This window comes from Scomber scombrus, chromosome 18 (genome assembly GCF_963691925.1).
Source record: "Scomber scombrus chromosome 18, fScoSco1.1, whole genome shotgun sequence".
Lineage (NCBI taxonomy): Eukaryota > Metazoa > Chordata > Actinopteri > Scombriformes > Scombridae > Scomber > Scomber scombrus.
Window position 1 is genome coordinate 5233379 of NC_084987.1, and position 26968 is coordinate 5260346.

Consider the following 26968-nt stretch of genomic DNA (forward strand, 5'->3'; position numbering starts at 1 on the left):
TTTTTTGAGCAAAACTTGTTAAATATTCAGTGGTTGCAGCTTCAGCTTTTCTATGTGATACGGGACAGTAAACTGAACTTAAAAGACTCATTTCTAATCACCAGCTGCCCATTAAAATGCACATACTGTTGAGTGTTAGTAAGATACCAGCACTCCAAAGACTGTGAAGAACTTTTAGTCATTTAAAGTTGTTGCTGGTATTTTATTGGTCTGTAGATCCGAACAAAGAACTCGTCATTTGTGCGGTATTTGAAAGAACAGAGAAAAAGATTCAGGGTGAATTGGTTGAGGGTCAATTGTGGTGGGATGATTGGGGTAGAGGAGGGGGATGAAAAGGGTCGATTGGATGGGGGCACATCTCGATGATCTTGCAGCTTCATCATCCCCCGTGGTTCCCTATTACGAAATAGAGAGAGAGAGAGAGAGAACAAGAATTACTGAGATGGATGCTTCAAAGCTAATAAGCATGTCTTTGATGGTGGGAGGAAACTGGAGCACCTGGCCAAAATCTATGTGGACATGAGGAGAACATGCAAACTCGTGCTAAAAGGAGAGAGAGGAGGAGTTTTGGGTTTGGAGGGGAGGGTCGTGAGAACTGAGACAAACAGGAGAGAGGAGGGTTAGACACACCTATACAGATATATGCAGGTGATGCAGGTGATTTGGATTAGTATGGGACAGCAGGGTGTGGTCTTGCTCCTGAACTTCAGTTATAATAACTTCATTTCGATCGAGGTTGAGCGACTGTGCATTTACATACCTGCTGTGAAGTGTTTTTAAGACTATCTTTAATAACTAGACTAACTTAATTTATGTATTCATGATACAATCCTGCAGCTCAGTCATGTTTAGGTGAAACTAATCAGGTCTAGTATGGAGGATATGTTCAGTGTTGTTTGTACAATACAGTTAAAAGACACCTGAGATGATTGTTTTCAGGAGTAAGGAAGAATATCCGCTGTCTTTCCTATGATGAAGAGTCTCGGTTCACGCTGAGCAGTCACTGCTGATTTTTGTTTTTCCAAAGCACTTTAGCTCCATTTTAGGACACAGCATTTGTTACAGTTTAAAAATGAGGGTTGAGACTTCATAAAGTAAAAGTGAATAACTCTGCATTTTAGTGTTCAGATATATTACACTGCCTCAGACAATTCAATTTGTAATCCTGGGCACAAAGCAGCTGTCTCACAGTGCTGGAATTTGTCTCTCCTGCTGATGTGTGATGTCGGGCTGAGCTACACTATTGCACCTCAGAGAACTTACTGTAATTGGCAGAGATGGGAAAGGTGACTTTGACAGTGTGTGAGCGTGCGTTTTCTGATTCCTAACCGTTATCTCTGCTTTTAAAACCGCGCTCGGCTTTAGTGGTGGTGGTGGTGGTGTGTGTGTGTGGGGGGGGGCCTCAAATATCCTTCGGATGAGTCCACAAAGTCAGCGTGTGGATGCGTCGTGTCGATGGAGCGGCTGTATACCGGCTGCACATTTTGATGACATCAGACTCTTTGGCTCGGACAGACAGAGAGAGAGAGAGAGAGAGAGAGAGGTTCACGATCACAAATATTGATCAGCCTGTCCAAAGCCATAGGAATCATGTGAATTTGTAAACTGAGTTATGTTTCCACTTGAGAGACATCCAATAGTGTCCAAGACGGTACAAGATTTGTAATGTTGGCATGAGATATTGTGTTTACAGTAAACCAACATTAGTCACTCTCCCAGGCTTATTTCTCCCCCCTCAGCTGCCCGAACTCCCGCCGTCATATTCATCACTACCCGAACATAACTGCATTTACCTCACTTCACCTTTATTGGAAATCGCTGCTCTGAGTTTGTCTTTCTGCAAAGACTTTGTTATCTCTCCTCGGTAGCCTTATCTACTAAACTGCTCAAGTGTTGCTGAGGTCTGCAGTTTTCAGGAACAAGGAGGACGCTGATGGAATTATTTAAATTGAGTGAAACCTCAGTTTAAATCATTTCTTGACAAAAAAAAAAGTATGAGGTGATTTTGGCGGAGCGAAATGCGTCACAGATACACGTCTCACCTCACGTATATAGACAAACAGTATTCCAAAAAAGGATTATTACTCTATTTTAACATTGATTTTCTTGATAATCATTTTCTTAATTGAGTGATTAATCATTTTATCTATAAATAATATTAGAAAATTGTGGCAAAATGCTTGTTATAATGTCCATATATGTCTTGTTTTGTCCAAGTAGAAGTCAAAAATACAAAGAAATTCAGTTTGCTCACATTTGAGAGGCTGCAACCAGCAAATATTTGGCATTTTTAGCTTGTTTTCACTTATTATATCTGGTAATGTTTCTATATTCTATGCAGAGCCAATTCAGCAATGAATTTATTACAAGTATTGTGTGTGTATCTGAAGCCTGACACATCTTATTCTTCTGTGCAGTAGACCTCTGTTGTTGTCCAAAAACTATTAAAAACACATGAATTAGCTACACTGCTGCACTGAGTGACATGTAACTTCATTATAAAGAGTTCGGTTAAAAGAAGAGTTCGGCTCCAAAGACTAATAACAGTGATTTTCAGTCTCCGTAGAGTAGTTCCATGTAAGGCCGACACCATTGAGCTTTTTCTATTTACAGCTTCATCAGCTTGTTGTGCTACATATCAAAACCTCTTGACTTTGTACTAAAGTTCTCTGAGAAATGTACGATGTTGTATGAAGTTAAGAGGTTGTGATATGGAGCACATGAGATTTGTTGACTCACTGACTAGTTATTACAGCTTTCACATTTATATGAAGTTGATTCTCTTTAACCCTCCTGTTGTCTTCGACTCAAGGAAGGAAGGAAGGAAGGAAGGAAGGAAGGAAGGAAGGAAGGGAGGGAGGAAGGAAGGAGGGAAGGAAGGAAGGAAGGAAGGAAGGAAGGAAGGAAAGGAGGAAAGGAGGGAGGAAGGAAGGGAGGGAGGAAAGAAGGAAGGGAGGAAGGACAGGAAGGAAGGACAGAGGAAAGAAGGAAGGAAGGAAGGTAGGAGGGAGGGAGAAAGGAGAAGAGGAAGGGAGGAAGGAAGGAAAGAAAGAAGGAGAGAAGGACAGGAAAGAAGGAAGGTAGGGGGGAGGAAAGAAAGAGAGAGGGAGGGAGGAAGGGAGGGGAGGAAGGAAGGAGGGAAGGAAAGATGGAGGGAGGGAGGAAGGAAGGGCAGAAGGAAGGAAGAAAGGGGGATGGAGGGTGGACAGAGAGAGAAGGAAAGAAAGAGAGAAGGAAGGAGGGAGGGAGGACAGACGGAAGAAAGGAAGGGAGGAAAGAAGGAACAGTCAAAACAGACTGGGTCAATTTGACCCGGGAGGACAACACGAAGGTTAAGGGTCACACTGGTCGCTTTATTTTAATTTCATATGATGTGTTTAACTTTATTATTTGTTTTGAGGATGCAAAGAGCAGCCAACTTTATTTATTGCACATTTCTGCAATATTCTGAGGTTGTTTGAGGTCTTAATGTTTGGTCTTGCCCAGGATAGGATTAGAGGGAAAGGTCACTTTGGCAGCGGTCTCAAATGCTTAAAAAACAAAAACAAAAGAAAGATTAAAAGGATTAAAATTTGTTAATGATTACAAGATTTAAGTGTGCAAAAAACAATGTGCTGAAAATGTCCACAACTAGACCTTAAGCTCATGTTAAAAAAGGGTGTATGTTCCCCATCTGCCAGTTCTCACTCCACTCAAAACGACAAGTACTTTGTTTGCCTGAGGATGGGCCTCTCACACACACACACACACACACACACACACACACACACACACACACACACACAGTGTAGACACTTTTGAGAAGGCAAAAAAAGAGAAAAGGTGATGAGGGCATTATACAAAATGGAGAGAGAGGAGAGATAGGGAAGAGGGGATGGGGAGTTGGAGGGGGGGTAGGGGGTGAGGGGTAATTGGGGGTTAAGATTAATATCATATGCTGTGAGGAAAGTGATATCAGCGACCGGGCGAAAGCAAAGAGAGCTGAGACACAAGAAAAAAACTCACAGGGTCGTCCTTACGAGCTCAAGGTAAGAAAATGAAAATGGGGGCTGAAGAGAAGAGTGACTGACTTAAGTGTTTCCAGTGTGGACTTTAAACGATATACGCCTGGAGATACAATACACACAATAGATCATAATGTCAGTCGTGCCGTGTTGAGATGACGTATTTATACTGTATGTTGACTGATATCCTCATTCAGAGGAAGAGCAGTGGACAGAGGCATTAACCCAACAGTGGACTTTCCCACAGGAGACTAATGTTTGTTTCCAACTGTGAGCCGGGACAGTTTTTACCACAGTCGTCCCCTAACCTTAACTCCCTGTATTGTCGCCATAACGACAAAGACCTCCTAACTTTAAGAAAGTGGTCTTTTTAACACTAACCATCACCTTTCCCTAAACCTAACCAGACCTTAACCACAACGTCGTTATACCACAAAACATCATCATTGTTTAACAGTGATGTTTTAGAAAAAGGCACAGACAAATGATGATGTCATCCTGCTGATTAATGCAGATTAGACAACGCTCCGATATGATGTGTTTGGTTGTTTCATTTGGAGGACTTGGTTGATGTTTCTTTATTTTCTTCTTACTGTAAATGAATCTCATGCAGAGTCAAACCAACAATGAAAACATACTCGTACATTACAAATATTATAAGCCTGATTTATTTTATTCCTCTGTGCCGTAGACCTCTGTTGTTGTCCAGAAACTATTAAAAACACGTCAATAAGACACCCAGTTCAGCAATGAAACAGTGTGTTTCTTAGCACTAAATATTTCAAACTGGTTTTCAGCCATCAGCTCCAGATCTGGTTTGAGAGCCACACAGAATATAATGTGCTGAAAGTTTATAGAAATTCATCAGGATTAGTTGTTCTGCACATTAGTTACATTTTTTAAGCAAAAAGGCCAAATATTCACCTGTTTCGGCTTCTACAATTTGACGACTTTCCTCATTATATGACAGTTGAGTCTCTTAACATTTTAGGCTCTTACTCTGACAAAACAAGCAAATTGAAGACATCAAGACTAAGCAATTGATGGATTAATTGAGAAAATAAGCAGTTTAATTGAAGTTGACAGTGAAAAACATAATTAGTTGCATGTCTAGTTTCCTCTTTGGTCATGGTCATCCCTCATCTCTCTATTTCTCCTTCATTTCCTGTCGTCTCTCCTCACTTAAAAAGTATAAAATGGCAACAAAAGAACTTTAAAATAGTCTAAAGTCAACACTATCAGTACAAACTTCATATCCCTCATGTTAGTACCTTACATGCTTTTCCTCCTGTGTAGCTCAGTGTGTCTTTGGACCTCAATAACGTTCTTTTCTTTTGTGGTTTTGGTGAAAACACAGTAAGAGTTGCTGCAGAAAGAAGACAACCCTAAACATGTAGAAGTGACATGAAAGATGTCCTGATGCAAATTAAACTTTATGCAAATTTGTGTGAGGAGGAAAGTTATGTTTCCTATAGTGTAAGATGTACCAGGAGCTAAATTCAGGTCAGTCAGTTGATCGGTCAGTCAGAGATTGTAAAGATTGAAATATGTGTTGAATTTGTTAAATTTGTTTAATATTAAGGATTAAGATTTGCACGTGTGTCCTTCCTCCACCCATGACTCGGCTCTCAATCTCTTGAGGAGTTGGCGGCTCGACGAGCGATGAGATCTCTCTCCTCTTTTTTTTTTCGAGCCTTTTTTTCTGGGTGATGGTGATGACTTATCGTTCCATGTGTTATTAGCGAGAGATGGGATACAAAACATCCTGTTTTCACTGCAAAGAAAAAAGACTGACATATGAACATTTAGTGAGTCATAATCACTGTAAACGTAGCCAATTGTAAAAAAGTATCTCTCACTCCCCCTCGCAGAGAATATGATTATGGCTCTAATATTCAGGACGGATGGATGGATGAGCCGCAGAGCATCTATCTCCTCTAAACACACATCATTCCTACATCACGGAGCAGCTTTCTGAGCTTTTCTTGCCCCTGTTTTTTTTTTTTAAATAAATGAGTCAGTTTAATTCTTGTTGTGTTATCCAATAATATCATCGGCAGCCGTAAAGCATCATAACGACGAGCGCTGATATTCAGGAGTGAATTTGGCTCTGTGGGTTTAACCTGATAGACTGTTGGCAGAAGCCTGGCTGAGCTTTATGTTTACGACACTACAGTACAGTCCTGTATCACTGCTGTGTGTGTGTGTGTGTGTGTGTGTGTGTGTGTGTGTGTGTGTGTGTGTGTGTGTGTGTGTGTGTGTGTGTGTGTGTGTATGTGTGTGTGTGTGTGTGTTTGCTTGTTTGTTTGCAGGCATCTAGATGAAAATCTGCAAGGTCGACCCGTAAATCAGCAAACACATTAACACATTTTCACAGCCGTTCACTTCGTAGTTGTACGTAGGGAGAATTACTACACTTACGAATTATTAATAGTAAAGTTAATAGGGGCACCACCTCCATTGATTAATTCATTAATAATTCATTCATTAATGAAGTCGGAGAAAAAAAATAATTAAGTCAAATTAATCAGTCTTCTACCTGAAAGTCATGAACTCTGAATACAGTCACCTCCATATCTGCTGTAAAAGAACAAATACAACAACGATGAATCAACATATTTATTGAACTACCAAGAAATAGTGACGCTAATTATATTGACGTATTAAAGTGAATGAATGAATAGAAGGATGCATGAATGAATCGCTGAATTAAATTAACAAGTTATTGCTGACAGGATGAATGAATGTAATCAAAAATGAGTCAAAACACAATGAGAACTACAGCCAATAAAAACTACTGAACTCAACTGTGAGAAAGAAGCATTTTGGTTTCCCCTCTGTTTCCGTGGCGATGAAGGCCTGAGGATGGGCAAACTTCACGGAAAGCGCCGACCAAGGTGAGGCAGACTCTGTGATCCTCAGGCCGTCGGAGTATCAGCCAAATGAGAACCGCTGCAGCAGGTTTAGTGAACCAGCTTCGGTTTGATGCTTCTCAGGAGGATGAATCCACACTAAGACCAGCTGAGGAGGCGTCATGGTCGCTGTGTATTTAGCTGCACGTTGCAGGGTTGGATGCATGAAGCAGAATTAAGTTGGATGTGATGGGGTGAGAAGCTGGAAGTCTGGATCTGGAAGTGATGAATAAGTCACCGGTCCAGATCTGGATATTTCTCAATGGAGGGGAGCTCCTGGTTCAGCTCTCTTAGTATTGATTCATGACTCTAGATTTTAAGGTTTCACCTCCTATCCTTCTGAATCCCATCTTCAGGATTGAGAGGCGTCCCGGTCTCTGTGTATTCAGCGGCAGGTTGCAGAGTTGGATGCATGAAACAGTAAACTGATCAGCTTGTTTATTTTGGTAACATTTAGTGGAGAATTAAGTTGGATGTGATGGGGTGAGAAGCTGGAAGTCTGGATCTGGAAGTGATTAATAAGTCACCGGTCCATTTCTCATTGTTAACTCATGACTCTAGATTTGAAGGTTTCACCTCCTATCCTTCTGAATCCCATCTTCAGAGTAGCAAAAAGCAAGTATTGAACCAGCATGGCAAAAAGCAAGAGCTGAAAGGAAGAGCAAGAAAAACCAGACTGAAGCACGGCAAAAAAAAGGCCTAAAACGTATCGCACTAAAAAAACATCCTACAAAAACACGGTTTTACAGATAAGACTAATTAAAAAACTGTTAAAAATATTTGATCTGCTCGCCGGGAAGATGCATCCTGACCAATCACAGGGTTAGCTGAGGTCTGTGGCGAAAGACTCACTTCCTTTATTTCTATGGACAGGGTGGTTTTACTCCTGAGCACTTTTACATCCAGATTATTAGTCTTCTAGCAATTGCACAGTTTCCTATTTTGCCTTTTAGATTGCAGCTTTAGCGTTGTTAGTTTGAAACAAGCAGAAAGATACTAAACTAATAATCTCTTCTCATTGTGAGATTCATGTTTTTGTGCATCTTCCTTTTTTAATAAAGATGAAAAGAAACCCAAAAACATTATGTTTGTGTTATAGTGTCGTATAGAAAGTGTTATCAGAGATGATGAGACTTTGTTAGTGGTACATTTCCTGTCTTAAAGGCAGTGAATAAAAGTATAATTAAAGCACATAACAACACATATTGTGATATACACACACATTTTAAATTGATATATATATATTACATAAATTATAATATATTAATTGTCCTTAGAATAATCTACACTTCGGAGTCCATGGATCTGTTATTTGCTTTCTTTGATCTGACGGCAAACAGCAGGGGCCCATGCATTTATAAGTTTGTGTGTGTGTGTGTGTGTGTGTGTGTGTGTGTGTGTGTGTGTGTGTGTGTGTGTGTGTGTGTGTTTGTGTGTGTACCTTGGAAGTGAGGACATTTTAAGCCAGTGAGGACTTTCTGACGAACCTTTTTGAGACTTCAGACTTGTATTTGAGGTCAGAACTGGGTTTAGGTTCAGTTTAGGGTCAGTGTTAAGGTTAGGCCTCGAGTCGTGATGGTTAAGGTTAGGGTAAGGGGCTAGGAAATGCATTATATCAACGAATGTCCCCACTAAGATAGCTAAACATACACGCTGAGTCGCTGACTAATTGTTTCTCATATTAGTGGGTATGATGACATGACAGGCATCTCTCTCTCTGGTCTACTTGTTGGTTGTTGGCAGTTCTTTGTTTATTTGATTCTTAACACTCAGAGTTCCCAGTAGGATTACACTTGGTGCCAGCTGGTCTCTGTGGGTGGGGGTGGGGGGGGGCTGGAGAAAGATCTGGACCTGTAGCTCGAGGGTTTCTACTGTCTGCATTCGAAGCCGTTGTGATTGGACTTTCCCCTTAGAGGATGATAAGTAATCAATGAAGCAGCAACCATCATGTCTGAGGTAGATAACTAATGCACACACACAAGAACAAAGCAGATAGATTATCTTCATAAATAGAATACAGCTAAGGAGAAAACTTGTGGGCATGTGGTGATTTTCATGCCAGTGTGATGTGCTGGTGTGAGATGGTGAAGGGAAGAGTAGGCGGATGGCTGGATACACAGCATATTTTGGTAGAGAGAGTGCATGTATGTGTGTATGTGTGTGTGTGTGTGTGTGTGTGTGTGTGTGTGTGTGTGTGTGTGTGTGTGTGTGTGTGTGCTGAGAGCATCACTGAAGTTCATTTAACAGGCTGTGCGGGCGATCAGGACCCCTAACACCCTGCAAAAAAACACAGGAGTGAGTCAGCGTGCACTTACAGGCCTGTTAGTCCCGCTCATTTCAACACTGAGCCGCAGAGTCGAGGCTCAACGTGAGCCTGATATTCACACTGACTGTATATATACTAACATATACACTCTTAACCCTCACACTACTAAACTACTGAAGCACAAATCTGCTTTTCATTCATAAATCAGTCATTAATAAACAAATGATTAATCCTTAATGAAGCTTTCAGAGCACAGAGAGAGTGTATTCTTTATGTTTTTACGCTATACTAACATCACAATCACACTATATTATTGTCCTATGTTACTTAAAACAGGAGAACTTAACAGCTGTAATAGATGACATGACATTAATGCTATTAAATGTGTTATTTTAAAATTTTGGCATATGTCAAATTTTGCATATCAGCTCCACAAAACTTTAAAATAGTTAAAATATTTCCAATTTCTAATATAATATAGGTCAAATTCAGGCTCTAAGTATTGTGTTTAGTGTGTTTTTATTGCTCTTAAATGTCAAAATGGGTCAAAAATTACAGTATGATATTAAAATATTGATATGAATGTAATAATATGGCAGATTTACATGCAGATATTGTACTTTATGTTGCAATATGAGTATATTCTGCATATTTTTACTGTTATTGCACCATCATGCTAATGTTAAATGTTAAAGAGATTTAATTTAAAGTAAATATCACAATACTACCTTACCTTTTAGTAGTATAACAGTACAATTTTAGCATATTTACACAAGTTTCTCTGCTGAACTTTGTGTGAGAGTCATAAACAGTGATGACTTACTATTTGACCGCATTACCCAGCATGCTCTCTTCTCTTTATGTGTTTCGTCCTCTTTGACTCTCAGCATCTTCTTCACTGTCTTCATTTACATTTACATTACATTTTCATTGACACCTTATTCAAAGTGACTTTCTCAGGGTAGTGATGGGGGTAAGTAAGGGGGGGGGGGTTAAGGGGGGGGTAAACAGGTGGTTCAGCATCTCGGTAAAGAACATTTTGACAGGGTTCGTGACCTGTGAGCCATCAGGACTCTTATTAGTCATCACTTTACTGCAGAAAACAGCTCGCTTTAAAACTTACAGGCAACAATAAAGACCTTCAGCAAGTTAAAGTATCAACGATGTTTTGAACTTTAATTCTTTACGTTTTAAAATATTAAACTTAAAGCCCACAGTGTGCAGCTTTGATGTTTGATGTTTAAAAAATATTGTATTAAAAAAAGACAGCAATGTTGTATAAAGGCAAAGAAATACTCCAGGTAAAGGTGAATCTTGGGTTAAGCTGCTGATGATAATAATGCTGTAGTTATTGAAAAAATGTCAACAACTGCTTCCCAAAGTGCTCCTTAAATGTGTTATCCTGACTAACAGTCCACAACCCAAAGAGTTTCAGTTTATTATCATTTAAGATGAAAGAAACCAGAATATCTTCACATTTAATAAGCTGGAACTAGAGCAATTTAGTATTTTGTGTCATGAAAATGACCCAAAATGATTAATTAGTTCATTGTTTTGTCTATAAAATGTCAGAAAATAAAGAAAAGTGCCTGTTAAATTGTCTTAAAGCCCTGTTATCTCCAATCAACAGTCATGAATGACAGAAAAGCTTCAAAATCTCACATTTAAAACGCTGCAAACACTGAATATTTGGCATTTCCCCCCCCCCCTCCCCAAAAAAGACTGAAACGATTATTAGATTATCAGAATCACTGCTCATTACTTTTCTGTATATCAGCTAATTGATTAATTGACTAATCCTTTCAGCTCCAGGAGGTTGTGAGACAATATGGCCAAAGTGTGAACATACAACATGGGAAAACGATAACAGCAGCTATAACAGATGAATAACTCTCAGTAAATAGTTATTGCTCTCTCTCTCTCTCTCTCTCTCTCTCTCTCTGTCTCTCTCTCTCTCGCTCTCTCTCTCTCTCTCTCTCTCTCCCTCTCTCTCTCTCTCTCTCTCTCTCTCTCTCTCTCTCTCTCTCTCTCTCTCTCTCTCTCTCCATTTCTCTCTCTCCTTTCTCCTGTGTTATTGCAGCTCTCTCCATCATCTCTCCTCTCCTCCGTCTCAGTGTGTGGCTCACTGCTCATACAGTAATCGTTATAATCTGGTGAAACAGCTGCATCGACTGCCTTTGATTTGTGAGCCCCCCTCCTCAGATCTGTCCTTAAGTGTTCCCACTCTTATTAATGGCGGTTGGGAATCCAGTTGATTTAAATAAGAGTGCGGCACGATCGTAAGATCAATGGGCAGCTGTTTTAAGAGGGAATTTATGATGGCCAGCCGCTGTCCCGCTGTGCTCACTGTGCAGATTTTGCGCTGATACCATGAGCTCACTTCCAGAGCGCGTGATGTAAATCATAGGAAGAGGCTGGCAGCGGGGTCAAATCATTTAGGATTTCATCACAGAGAATGAGCATCAGCTACATCTTCATCACCAGCACACAGAGAGGTGAACAATCCACCTCGCAGATAACTCGGCAATGCTGCCAGTTTATTAAATTGAAGTGAAGTGAGAGTGATGTTTTCCAGGCTGTAGATATAAACCCGAGGTGAGAAAGTTTAAAGGACGCTTTGTTCTGCTGATCAGATGCAAAGCACAGCTGTGAGCTTCACTGCTATCACCAAGAGCGGGAGATTAACACACACGAGGAGTGTTACATCACCCCTTGTTGCTATGCAACACTAAATTTGACAACAAGTTGAAAGCTATCTGATTAGCTTCAGCTAACCTGCAATGAAGTTAGAAATGGACGAGGAGAGATATTGATTGTTGAAGATGAAGAGCTCCTTCAGAGAGCTGTGGTGGGCATGAACTTGAAACACACTTGCAACAACCTACTGAGAGTATTTCCTTGCATGCTACATCCTGAGCTGAGGATGCATGTAAACATCTATTTATTTATAACATCTCCTGTAGTCACTGTCCTTACGTGCTCTCACTGTTCCGCCTCGTAGCAAAAGCAAAGCTTTCCTCTCTAGATCTAATTTGCCGGAGCAGCGGTGGGATTGTTAAAAATAGAGGAATAGAGAAATAAACGACACAACACAGACTGCAGGACACGAGGACGTCAGATATGTTTTGAAGTGAATTTCATGCCGAGGTCGACTCAACTGTTGAAAAAGTGTCAGTTTAGGTCCAAATAAAGCAAATAAATGTTGCTGGTTTGACGTTTGACTGAAGAACTTTGAAGCATGTGGAGCTGAACAAAAAGTTGATTCATTGTTTTAGATGAAAATCACATTTTTACATTTATTAAGAGTAAGAAGTAGAGATTTGAGGGATTAAGAATTGATCTCAAATTAATAACTGTAATTGTAATAAAAAGTCAAATAAGACATTTCTAGTTTTCTTTCTTGATTTTAATCGGATAATTATAATTGAATTTTTAAACTTTGGTTTTGGGAAATTGTGAGGTGTATTTTTCACAATGTTCTTACACTTTATAGATGAAGAACACTTGAAAAAGTCTTGCATGTCCTTCCCCTTCTCTCTCCCCCCATCTTTTGACATCCTTCCACTGAAATAGCCTTAAAAACAAAAAAGAAACAGTATAATGTAAAATCAGTCAGACATTTTCTTTAAAGCTTGTCATATATTAAATTTAGGGGAAACTACAAATATTTAAGGATCTTGATTTCCTTTTGTAAATGGTGCTTCAAAGGCTGCTGGACGAAGCTTTTAAGTTAATGCCAGTCCATTAATTCAGGTCTGAGGGATTAGGAGGGGGGTTTGCTGGAGTGCGGCAGCGCTGTGCAGCAGGCAGGATTCAACGCGGTCCTGCAGAGAGAACGCTTTATGTCCTACAGCGGCGTGGCGAGAACACACCTGATGGTTAGTTTAGCTCTTGTCTTACAGCTTTGCCTCCTGTCTGGTCCAATAAAGACTTATCAAGACATTATTTCACCTAGTTCTCGTTCTCTTTCTCCCTTCCTTGGCAAACAACTTGCTTCTGACTCCTAAATCTATTAAAAATGGACCTTGAGTTGATCTGATATGACTTTTGAAGCTGCTGATTTGGGTTGGAAGCAATGTTTCACTTTCATTTTTGTGTGTTTTTACATGTCGTTTCGGTACAAAAGGCTCTGACAGGTGCTGCTTGCAAAGTTTGAGACCGATTATCTGACGTGATGACGAACAGCAAGCTTCGATGATTCAACAGACAGCAGCAAGACAACACGCCAGACCCATTAAGATTAGTTGTTTTTAATTGACTCTCATTATACAGGTAATCAGTGATGCGTCAGTGTAGACTTGTCCAAACTCTGCCTCGGCATCCTAATTTTCATTCTGAACCCAGACACCAGACCTGGCAGGTTGGCAACAGCGCTGAATGTTATCGGTCAGTGTCGTTCTTTAACAAACCAATTAACATATTTCTTTTAATCTGGACACAAGGGAAAAAACTGCAGTGCTGTTGTTGAGGATGAAAGCCAAGCAAATAAACTTTAACTCTATTTTGACCATGATGTTGAGCATGTGTCCATTGAGGTTGTACACGCTTATAAGGACTTGTAGAACAGCCCTCCCTTCCCTCTTCCTCCTCCTCTGGTGGAGCTGATTACATGAGTGTGATTGGCGTAGGTGAGGTGTTTACTTGGCCCCGTGTTCTGGGAAAGCCTCTCCCTGTGGGTGATATGCTGAGGGACTCTTCTGAGAAGTGGTGGACAGCTTTGGCACGTCTGACCAGAAGGCTGTGACGCACTCGGCAGTGACACCGGTGACTCACTTGGCTTCCCGTTCCTGGATCTGTGAAATCTCATCCTACCATTTAGCTCAGATCCTGCTCTCCCTCTGCGACCTCGTATGTCTCTGTAGCTATGTTTGCATGGACCTTAATACTCCTCTAATAACCAGAATAAAAATGCCTTATTTAGCCAACTCAATCAGAACAGACTGGTCTGATCCGATCAGGTTGAGAGGAGTGGTGTAAAACTTTTGATTATCTGTTGACAATAGGAAAATATTAGCACTTAATAACCATGTAATAGCTTAATCTGATCATTTCTCTCTGGTTAGAATAAATATGTTCTTTCTGAACATGTTTGCCCCACATAGGGGTAATATCAGGTGATGTGACAGCGGAGAGAGAGAGCATTTGTGAGTATGAAGTCAGCAGCTATTCCTCAGTGAATAAATGCTACAACTCTTCAAGATCCAAGCCAGTATTCATGTGTTCTTCTTAGTACCTGCTGATTAAAATGAAGGTGGTTAGCCCCAAAGTTAGCTACAATGGGTTAGCTTTACCTGATTGGATAATTTAAAGGTGGACTGACTTAAAGTGGAATAGCTAGCTGCTGAGTGTCTTGCACATAATACACAGCTGTTTCGATTAAATGCATTAATGCATGTTAACACCAGAGCATATTGGATCACATCTCATGTAAACAGCTGACGCGATAATCTTCAGTCAGAATGGAAAAAAGGATGCATCTAGCTGCAGCCAGTGTCTCATTATTCCTTATCTGAAACCTAATATTTGGTCATAAAGCAAAACTAGTTGAAAATTAAGGGGATCATCAAGTTAATTAAAATTCATCCTGCAGGGAGCATGATTATCTGTTCAACATTTTGTGCCAATCCATCCAGTAGATGTAGAGACTTGTTGGTAGCACTACACAAAAAGTCAGAAGATCACCAAATTTGTCAGGGTTAATGAATATGTGAAGCAAATATCATGGTCAATAAAAACAAAAGTGTCAACCAGCCAGTGGTGCTCGAGGAAAAGTCGGGATCATGAGAGTTAGTAAGCTTCATCCTATGGGGATCATGAATGTCTTAACAACATTTTAGTCTGGACCAAAGTGGTGGACCTTCAAACCAACATTGACACCTTTAGAGCCACACTGCTAGAGCTGCAAAAAAGCAAAAAGGTAGAAAGAGAACTGGAGATGAGAAACAGAGCAAAGGAACCAACATTTAAATACAGGAGACTATAAATAAAGAGCGATTCGAAGAGAGGAGTCAAGAAAGCAGTGGGAGGAAACGAATAAGACTGAAAAGGCTTTGGCCTCCCTACAGGTTCTGTTCGCTGCTCCTTTGGTAGTGGATCACAGGCGATCTCCTCCTCCGTTCTTATTCCACTTCCGTCAACAACACATCATCTCAGGAGTAAACAGAGCCACACGGCGCTGCCACAGGCCACCGCAAGCCGCTCTCGGCAAACGGAGAGACGCAGATGTGTGGCGCGCACCACGTTTCACGTCAGAAGCGGTGGACATCCCACCGTTCGGGGGCAGAGAGGACCAGCTTTGTCGGAGAAAGCACTCAGAGCCGAGCCGTGGGTGGTCAAATGACTGTCTTAACATCTGTCAGTCATCCTCCAATGAGCTGAAACCTGACGGCACCTCGCTGCCTCCATTAGTCTGCCTCCCACATCACCTACAGCTACAGCTGCTGTGTTACATACCTGCCAACTTCTCCCCAGCCTGCAAGATGCAGCTTTATTTAAAGCACTGCTAATACTGTATTCTGCTTGCTCCCTAGTTTTACCTTTCCAACCTGCTTTGCATTAAAGACAGAAAAATTAAAATATTAATCATGCATCTTGCTTTAATTGTTTTACCCTCATGGTCCATGTCAAATATACACATATAGGATCTATGGCTGTGCAAGCAGCTCTGTGAGGCTGTACTTAGATACACCATCTGATGCCATTCATGTTTCTGACCAAACTCCAAGTGACAATTATGACAAGAAAACTATGATTTTTGTGAATGATCTTCCTACTTTGCGCTTCATAATTAGAAAGTTCCTGAAAACCGAGCAAACATGGACGCCTCAAAGTCTGTGGCTCGATGTAATTAAACCCAAATTCATGGATATAATGTAATTTAATCAGTCATAACTTTCCATAATAACATTATTTATAGTTTACAAAGTGCTTTCAAAGGATACTCAGAAGGCAATATAGCAGCAGAAAGCCAAACAGTAAGGCCAAAATGAGACAAAAGCAAAGACAAAATTAGGATAAAGTTAATATAAGAAGACAAAAGACACAATAACACAGCATAGAGAAAAAAGATGATGAAAGGTAAAAGCATTTGTAATATATACATTTATATAAATAAGTGAAAATAAAAAAAGATGATATCAAATTAAAGCAAGTCTATAAAAATGGGATTTAAGAAGTGATTTAAAAGACTTCACTGATTCTGCGAGCCTTATCTCCTCAGGCAGGTTGTCCCAAAGCTGCGTGGCCCTGATGGCAAAAGCACGGTCACCTTTAGATTTAAGCTTCCACTTTGGAGCGGCCAGAAGGGCCCCACCTGAGGATCTAAGGCTGCACACTGGCTCATATGGGGGTCAACATATCTGTTATGTAGCTTGGAGCGAGACACAGACGAGCTTTAAAAGTAAAATCTCAAAATCAATTGTGAATCGATAAGGGAGCCAATGGAGAGAAGCCAGGTTTTGGAAAGCTGAGTATGAAGCCGAGTTGCTTTATTCTGAACTAGTTGGAGGTCCGAGAGTGACTTTTGATTCATGCCAGAAAAGAGGGAGATACAGTTGAGAAGATTAGTGTGTGAATGACTTTCTCCAGGTCACAGTGTGAGAGCGTTGGTTTTTTCATCTTATTTGACGGAAGCAGGTCCGGATAACGTTTTTTTTTTAATCTGCAGTTCAAAGCTGAGATGTGAGTCAATAAGAACTCCTCAGTTTCTGGCAGCAGGCTTCACATTGGCAGACAATATATCAAGGTTACTCTCAATGAGACCGATGAAGTTTTGGTGGACTGAACAACATGATAGTGCAAAGTGTTTACTTGGCCTGTGTTCTGGGAATGCCTCTCCCTATGGGTGCAGCTGAGGGACTCTTCTGAGAACTGGACAGCTTTCCAGTTCTCTTCAGGTCTGACTGGCACTCGAAGGATGAACAGCTGGCCCTGTAGTGCGGTCACAATAACATGGAGCCGAACACACTCAAAACTGTGAAGATGACAGTGGATTTAAGGAGGAGCTCTACATCACTGCCAGGTTTCTGGGATCTACAGTCTCCCAGGACCTGAAGTGGGAGTCCAACATCAACACTGTCATCGAAAAAGGCTCAGCGGAGGATGAACTTCCTGCTTCCAGCTCAGGAAGTACAACCTGCCTCGGGAGCTGCTGATCCAGTTTTACACTGAGGTCATCGAGTCTGTTCTCTGCACATCCATCACTGTCTGGTTTGGGTCGGCCACCAAACGGGAACAGGAACAGACTACAACGGAGAGTCAGGTCTGCAGAATAGATCATCCAGGATCCGTACTCCTCTAGAGTCAGGAGAAGGGAAAATCACTGCAGATCCCTCACGACCCGGACATAACCTGTTGCACCTTCTCCCCTTTGATAGGCACTACAGATCTACTGTACACCAAAAACCTCCAAAACCACACAGGAACAGTTTTCTCCCCCTCCGAGTCTCACTTATGAACAATTAACTCACTGTGGCTCTGTGCAATAACACTGAAACACTATAATACCCACTATACCTACAAATTATATATTTATTTGGTTTAAAATGGAACATTTGCAATACATTTCCACTCATTACTGTATATCTGTTTATATTGTACATAACCACTTACTTTATGGACATAATGTGATTTCTTTTTTTTAACCATTTAATATTTAGCTCATCACTCTGTGCACTCTTCACCTCTATGCACTCTTTACAGTTTACAGAACAGTTTCACTGTAATTTATTCATAAAAAATTCTCTTTTTTTTCTCTCCTTGTGAAATGTTTAAGTATTTTTGATGACTCATCCTGCTCTCAGGGGTGTATACTTGAATTATACCCAATCAAATTTGATTTTAAGCACCCAGTTGACCCATTCCGTCTTGAACTTGTTAGCTCGCAGTATCACAGTGTTACAGAAAATCTTGAATCTACTGGAAACACGTCACATTAATGAAGCTAAAGCGTCATTTCTGCGTCGATAAGTTTTTCACACAGTTCTTCTGCTCAAACGCTGACATGAAAAAAGCCTGTTTTCACAGCCCCTCAGATGCCCCGCTACATCTGTGTTTTGAGTGCATGATGGGAGAGGGGAAGACGACGTGTATGGGCCTCCCTGACTTAGCGGGGTCATTACCAAGATGAATATAGTGATTATAAGGATGAATAAGGTGTGATTATGAAGATGAATAAGGCGATTAGGGCTCTTGTCACTGCTGCTAGGGCGGCTGTTCATTAGGAGGGAGAAGATGTCAGCGTGTAACATGCGTGAACCCATTACCTTTTCATCCACAAGGGATTCATACACACATACCTTTACTGCACATGCCTGCACATCAGTTTCAGAATGCAGCAACGACGAAACACCAGACCAGAGGAGACCATTTGTGTTCATTTGTGCAGTTAAATGACCCGTGCGTGCAATATATCTGTTTCCATCGGGTGTGTGCTGGTGTAATCCCCGCTATATGTTTATGTGTTTGACCTGAAAGGACACGAGCACACCTGAGTGCATTTGCAGGTTGCTCTGTTGAACTCTCGCTAGCTGGCAGGCTGCTGTGCTGCTACTGTAACAGCAGCTGACTAATGCTGCATGCTGTGTCACTGAAGCCGCTGTGTGTCCAGGGGTTAAAGACACCTCACCGGCTCCGTCCATGTGATCTTCCCCCTAGTAGGGGCCCAGATAACTATATCCATGGCAACCGAAGTGAACGGCGATGTTGTCCACATGGCAACGGCTGCCGTAGGGACTGAGGATGGAGGTGGGAGGGGTGGGAGAAAGGATCTAAGGGGAAGGGGGAGGAGAGGGTTTCTGGATGCTGACACACTCGGTGGCTGCCTGGAAAGTTTTTGAGGAAGCCGCCCACTGGAAAATCAGAGGCAGGCTTGAATCTCTCTCTCTGTGACGCTTTCTCTTTTGAACGGCACCTCCCACTCAGTCAAGAGTCCTCATGACCCCTCGTGTCCTCCTCCCCTCTCCACTCTCCCCATCCCATCGTGCACCTCCTCCATGTTTGTGTCTCATCAAACCTTTGTCTCTGTCTGCAGAGCTGTAGCAGCTGTGATCGTGTTTGATTACCGTTGGAGGGTTTTTTGTGTGTGGGCAGGCCTGACCCGGATGTCCCTGTCCTCGGGCATCCAGGAAGGATTTGTCCGGTTCTGTTTTTTTCTTACCTGCAGATATGTACAATTTGGTGATAGCCAATATGACTTCCTGCCTGTGTCAGTTTGTAATCCAGAATTTAGGAGAGTCAACATCACCATTTTGTTTGGAGTGTGGGTCAGTAAATCCCCAAATTCTCAGGAATTAAAGCGTTTTGTAGGGACTGTACGTACCCTTGGCTGGACACAATGATGATACTTGACAAGCAAGCAGCAAACTTAGATTAATGATGCCAAAATGATATGCATCAGAGCCTCTGATGTATGTACCTTGTAGCTTCTGGCATTGTTGCGTGGTCACGTCCGTCATATGAGTACAGAGAGAGCCAAACTGTGGGGGTGTGGCAGCAAAATGAAGATAAAGTGAGATTCACGGTTGGAGAAATGTGTTGTAGTTGCCTTACAACTTGTAGAAAGTCTTCAGCAGCAGGCCAGAAAATTGTCTTCATACTCTGAGAAAGATGGCAAGAGAGAAAATGAGGGTTTTCTTTTCCTGTTGTTGTCTAATAACCAGGAGCCAGAGGTTGTGCTCGAGGTATCAATAGCATTAGAAAACCCTTCTCAGCTGCATGAAAGACCTTTTTTAACCGTTCAACACCTAAACCTTGGACGGCTTCCACATTAAGCAGAGCATTCCTCCAGCTGGAGTCAGTCCAAAACCCTGCACCTATATGTGAGCATCAGCCCCAGGGAGCTTCATAGGGAGCAGCTCTTAAAAAACATGAATAAAGAGCAACACAGCGATGTCATGAGCCCAGGAATAGGTTCCCCTTTCGGTTATGTATTTGGGCCAGAAAGCGGACTCGCCGCTGACCGAATAAACCCTGATCCCTCAGGAGCAGACCCAGAGCTTCGCTGTGGTGGGCGACTATAAATCTACATCCACCCACCCCCCTTGTCTTTGCCACAACAACCCCTCCTCTCCACTGCACTCCACTCTTGAGTGCTTCTCTGTCTCTCCAGGCTCTGTGGTAATGAAGTGCTTTATGGCTGCAGAGGACAGGAAGGGACACAGGGGGCATGGGGTTAGCCCATAGCTCATTCCCAGTATAGGGGGGCACCATGGCCAGCAGTGACTGGGCTGATTGAGTAAGTCTGGACAAACCACCCCCCCACTCCTTCCCCCCTTTTCTCTCCCTCAAACACACGCTCTTACACATCATCCGAGGGTCCGCCGGGGTTCGGTGATGGCTCAATCCCAGCAGGGCATCTCATATAACGCTCTCCCTCTTTTGATGACAGCAGCTTTACAAATTATTATCATTTGATTTATACTGTTCAGTCAGGCCGAGCTGGTTATAGTCAGCCTTGATTTTTTTTTTTTTTTTTTTTTTTTTTACATGATGCTAAAGTTCTGAGGGTTTCATTTTTCATTTGTTGTGTTAAATTATCTGTGTGATGCCCTTTGAGACTGTAGCAGTGATTAAGGGCTACACAAATAAGTTTGACTCACTGGCCTTAAAGTCAGGAGAAACATTTTTTCACCTCGTTAGTCCACTCTTCACGTCATAATATTTGTCTTCAGAGTATTGAATGCCAAAAGATACACAGAACCTTCTTGCCTTCTTGTATTTTATCAAAATCATGCTAAATCACTCAACTCAAAGGTTGTGATCAGTACACAATGATTCATCATGCCAGCAGCATGGCTCAAAGGATGGGAATGTGGGCCGGTTCACCACTTTGGTTCAGACTCAGATATCTCAATAACTATTAGATGGATTGTCATGAAATTTTAGATGAATCCTGCTCACTTTTCCTCTAGCCACCATTTTAGTTTTTCAGTGAAATGTCTCAACAAGGATTGGTGTTGTTGTGGTTATCAGAGAATGAACCCCAATCAATCACTTTAAAGATCCACAGACTTTTCAACAAGCGCCACCAGTAGGTCAAAGTTTTCACATATCCAGTGAAAATATCTGCACGTATAAAAGATGGATTGGTATGAAACTGTTCACGGTCCTAAGACGATGACTCCCAATGACTTTGGTGACCCCCTGACTTTTCTTTACGTGCCCTTAGGTGCATTGTACACAATATTGCACTTGCTGAATATCTGCATGTTAGAATTGTGAGCATGACTCTTATAGCCTCATAGAGCTGCTTGCATGGCTTTAGGCTTCTTTTTTTTTTGCTCTTAGTGTTGGTTGTTTTTTTGTGTTTAGCCATAAAATCCTTCAACCTGATTTTAGTGGATTGAATTTACAAATAATTAACAAAACATTTGGGATCTTTAAGGTACTTTTAAAAGTCCCTCACTGCATTTTCTCATTGCCTCTTTATCCTGTTCTGGTGAATGTTAAATTACAGACACAAAATGCACTTTAACACAGAGCTCTTTAGTAATCCTCGCTACTGTGCCGAAAGTGCAAGAGTTGCTCTGTGAGTACAGATGTTTCTCTTTGAATGATAGCTGTTTTGACCTGCTGCACACCTGAGCCTCTGGCAACACCTCTCCATTCAACAGTGGTCCCCCCTGCCAAAGCTGTTAATGGCCAAACGGGTCTCTCCACGCCTCCGCCCTGTGCTCGCACACACGTGGGGAGGTCTCTGAGATGAAAATGCCATTATAAAACATTTACCAGCCTGATGAGTTTACATGTCTTACAAGAAAAGGACCGTTTGGAGCGGTTAAGTGTCACATAAATCTTTCAGCACGCTAATTGAAGTGGTTCCCCCAATAGACCGCTCTCCACAGCTGCTATTACAAATCGCACAACTGTAAATGGGACGGCCAGCTGCAAACCAAATCTTACACCCACTTGATAACACTGTTAAGACACACACATGGTGCTCTGTGGGTTGCTGCTGCTGCTCGTTTGCTCAGACAGCTCCGCTGGGAGCGTGCGATGTAGTCGTATGTAAACACAAGTCATCTTTCAGTGAAATATGCTCCAAGAGGAGGCACAAGTGTGCTCTCGCCTCCCCTTCCTTCTCCTGGAAATGCAACTTATTTAAAGCTTGTTTAAGCTGGCACGTTGAAGAGGAACATATTGTTATTTCCAGCAGCAGTCTGGGGGAGTAGTAGCAGGAGGCGTCAGGGTTACACCTACAGTATGCACTTGTTCACATCTGAAAGCTGACATGCTACAGCTAGCTCCGCCAGAGCTTCTGAGGATTACGAGCTGTGAGCTAGTTAACAGGTAACAGAGATCAGTTTACAGCTGATTGAAACAAGTCCATTTCTGATCTCCCGTTTGCCACTGAAAGAGGAACTTTATGTCGCATATCAAAAGCTTGTATTTCAAAACTGTGCAGGTCCGTTAAACTCTGGAGGGCTTTTTCATGGCTCAGCAATTACCGAGGCCTAAACTGTGACACTCAAACTTGATGTATTCCACCTCCCACTCCATCTTCCCTCGCTGTCCTTCAAAACCTCTCTGTTCCCTGCCCTTTCTATATTTACTTCTACTTCCTGCCTTTCATTGTCTTTCTCTCCCTGCTTCTCTCCGTCTTTATCTTTCCCTCTTTCTTGTCTTAATTGCCGTGGAACCTGTTGATAAGAATCGATAAGTGTTTTTTGATTATGGGCCAGAGCTGAGACAGAAGGAGAAAGGATAGTCGGTGCATTGGATTCTGTCCACCAAGGATTAGCGAGTGTTTCATGCAGAGGTTCCCACACTCGCTCTCCTCTGCTGCTGTAAAAGAAAAATCCTTCTTCTAAACTCGGTGACATTGAAACAATCAAAACAACCCCCCACCCCCCAATCTAAACCCATCCATCCTGAGCTGAGTCTCTTAACAGACGGCGATGGTTGCCAGCCTGCAGGTAGCCCCAACACAAACACTGTACGCATGTGGGCGAGCAGATCCAGAACGCTTTGATGGCTCTTTTTTTTCAGGTGACACTCTCTCTAATGTCTGAGTGGTCATCACCAGGGGGTCCCTCTCGCTCCCCTGCATGTGGGCAGTTCACAAAGTAATAACTGCATCCCGCTGTGACCATCGTGCCTTTCTGCCAAGACCTCCTCGGCAACACCTGGCACCATGGTAACCAACACCTGTTCACCTAATTAGAGGGACACTGGAGGGAGAAGAGATGAAGAAGTTAATGAAACGCTAATCTGGTCCAATCAAACGCCCAGGCATCTGCCTGCACACAGCAGCAGAAGGTCGCCATAATGGCCGCCGTATGGGCGCCTCCCCTGCCAGGCCACCTTGAGTGACCTCATCAATGACAAAACTCTGCAGAGTAGAGCAGTAGAGAGATGAGCAGACAGGAGGAAGTGAGAGGGAGAGGAGAGGGATGCCTGCATGCTTCTTCCTGGATGGACAGAGTAGCTGGACGGCGAGGTGTCGGCCAAATGAACGAGCATTATGAGATGAGGTTCCCCGTGCACAGCAGTTGGAGCGGCTCCAGGTCGCACCAGCTGCGCTGCTCTTGTTTACAAGCCGCCACCTGCTGCAGGAGAGGCCTGGAGCTCAGGTCTGCTTCCTGAAGAGCATCCTCAGGTCTGTGAGAGACCACGACCAGGGCCTACTGATAGGACCTGTTTTGACAGTTTTGGGGCTGATAAGCAGGAAAATAAAGAGTTTTAAATTTTCAGTCAGAAAAACTTTTTACAGTTTATTGTAACAACATGCTTGATAAAAATCTGTGCGAGTTTGACGCAGACTGTCCCTGAGCTCACTCACCCTCCTGCAGAGCCTGAGACACACAACATTTGATGAGCATGAACACATTAAAAATAAACATCCCAAACAACTGAACACTAACAGAGGAGCATTCAGGGAGGTGGAGAAGTTCAGATCTGAAGCAGGCAGTCGTGTAGCAGCGAGGGCAGAACACAGAGTTGTTGTATGCAGAATAAATGAGCCCAAAATATTTATATAGACTGCTTGTTGAGAGAAGTCGGTCATGGTGATTGGAGGATGTGTGGAACATGTGACCGTGCCTGCCTGAACTACCGCAAGGTTTTTGTTAATCAAAAGATAATTAATCTGCAACTATTTTGATAATCAATTCATCCTATAAGCCTTTTTTTTTTTTTGCAAAAGTGCCAATTATCTGGTTTGAGATTCTCAAATGTGAGAATTTGTTGCTTTTCTTGGTCTTATGTTGAATATTTTTGGGTTTTGGACTGTTTAATAAGATTAAAAAGGTTAATGTCATGTATGAACCCTGCTGAACTCTGTTTTCTTTGTTCCCTAACAGGAAACTTCAAAGGGATGTGTAAACAGATAGACCACTTTCCTGAAGAAACAGATTACGAAGCGGACCCATCTGAGTACTTCTTACGTGAGTACATGTTCTCTTAATTTTTAACACAGAGAAAATCCAGAGTGTCTTTGTGTCTCAAGTGTCTGTTTTGTTGAAAATGACCCTAAAAGAAAAAAATCAGGCATTCCTTCCTCTTGTTGTCTTGACACTCGCTTCAGAATATTTTTGAAATTTTTTGGCCCACTTTTTGCTCCGTCTCAGACTGGAGCCCGGTGCCAGTAACTGCTCTTGGCCCGTGTGTCACTGCTGTCTCTGCCTGCTTTTAGTGAGAGGCTGGCCAGGCTGAGCCCTGCCAAGCAGCTCGTCTGTTTTTACTGCTTGGCTGTGTGTAACATAACGTGCAGTGTTACAGTCGGCTGTGTACCCTGTAAACACAGCCCATTGATTTCTCCTCTCTTTTCCTTTGTGCAAGCAAGACAGAGATGCTTGTCGAACTCATTTGCCTGCTAATCCTAAAAATCACAACAATGACTCTGAGCTCATGATGTACTGTTAGTATCGTTAGCCCAATACTGCGCTCTGATTGGCCAATTAACATACTTATTTCTAAGTAGCAGAAGCTCTCGTTTGACAGTTAATCTCAAAATGTTGCTGTTGAGATTACAAACATGAAAGGTTTTCCAAATATTTTCTGTAATGTATTCAGAGGGCCGACACTTTTCATTACTGGATGGACGATCTTGATTTGTTTGTGTTGTTATGGTAACTCGTTATGCTACCGCTTCGCCCATTGATGATGGACACGGCCGTTTCTATGGTCACTGCCACGGTGTAGCATCATCTGACATCTAACAAATGTTTCTATTGTTATTCATTTTTGTTTTGAAGGATGGAAAGTAACTCAGAATAACACTTATTTTCTGGTAATGTACTTTAGTTTTTTAGTACACACTAAATCAGTGAATATATTTTTATTTTTAAGCATAGTTTTCTTTATTTTAAGGACAAAACTTCAAATCTACTTTCTAATGATGCTGTTGTGGCCCAATCTAGGAGGACTTTCCTTTCAATTCAGTCTCAATTCAACTCTATTTTTCCCCAGTTTAAATGAATAAAAGTCTTTAATTAAAAAGACTTTAATTAAATAGTTAAAATACCAGCAGAGCAAACAGTAATAAGTGATAAATCTAAAGTGTATATTTTAAAGTACTCATTGTTTATCAGTTTTCATTGTAAGGCAGATACAAACACTTTGGAGAACACTGAAAACACTGGATTGGAAAAGGATTAGTTGGTGGATTATTATCTTTACTGAAAAGTTTACTTGGACACAATTAATACAGTTTGTTCAGCTTTAATTTGGAAATGCTAGTCATCGCTCCAAACCTGCTTAGAGACAATAACAAAATAGTAGAAATGACATTCCAAGAAACTCCAGTGTTGTATTATTTACTTTTTGCATGTGTTAGCTGGCTTGCTAACATTAGACACTGGGAATATATTCGAGGATTTCTGGTTTTGTTTAGACTTAGAGGACGTGTGAATCTGGGCCTAGCATTAAGGCTGGTTGCTGAAGTGTCCTGTTTTGTATTTGCTCAGGTGTTAAATACAGAATATGTGACACGTGGGTGTGTTGATTTTGGAGTTGTTAAAGAGCTGCATAAAAGCCACTGATAATCTAACTGCCACTACTACTTTTGCCATTTTATAAAGAAAAATTCTTATTTGTTTCATTGAGTAATTTGTAATAATTCATCGATTCAATTTTTCAAGTAGCTTTCCCAAATCTGTATTTTCTTTGGTATATTTGCCACATTACTCACCACCCTCAGCACTAAGTCAAAAGCCACTGCCAATGTCCCGAATCTGTGTCGACCCCTGATGTGGTGAACCCCTCCTCCTCCTCCCCTCCTCCCCCCACATCGCCCCGCTGCAGCCTGCAGTGGTTTGAAACTAGAAGTCAGAAAGTGTCCTTCTCCTCGTCTCCATCAGCGGGGGACAGTAATTGAGGCCTCTCAGAGAGCCGAGCAGTGCGTGCCAGTGCTGGAGATTAAGCCCAGCCAATTAGGCTGTGTTTGACTTAGCGCTCTGAGCGGTTGTTCCCGTCCGTATGTGCCAGAGAGAACGGTTATGATAACAGCTCTGGTAATGATTCTAACAATGCCGGAGCCTTGGCGAAGGCAGATCAGTCTTATAACGAGGCGTCTCTCAAGCTGGGCATGACAGGGTCGCCGGGTTGAGGCTGCTCGCCGGCCCTCGGATCACCGACGCTCTTGCGCGCGCGTGTGCATGAGTGTTAACCTCTTCCCAGGCTGTGATTGGAGGAGAAGGCCGCAGTGCTCCCAGTGGCTTGCCAATTAGGACACTCACATCCATAAATATTTCAGCCTCCTTCTTATATAGGTCAGGCCTCTCTCGATCGCTCTCTCTCACTCACTCTCTCTCTGCCTCTCTTTACCCTCGCACCCGTAATTTTTTATG

The 26968-nt window shown here is 42.1% G+C and overlaps 1 protein-coding gene across 1 annotated transcript in view; it reads left to right on the forward strand.

Annotated features, from left to right (window-relative positions):
- cacng2a (calcium channel, voltage-dependent, gamma subunit 2a) overlaps positions 1-26968 on the forward strand; it is a 73359-nt gene that overhangs the window by 21850 nt on the left and 24541 nt on the right. The window contains exon 2 of the mRNA XM_062438893.1: positions 24482-24565. Coding sequence (XP_062294877.1) covers positions 24482-24565 — 84 coding nt within the window. The remainder of the gene's footprint in view (positions 1-24481; positions 24566-26968) is intronic.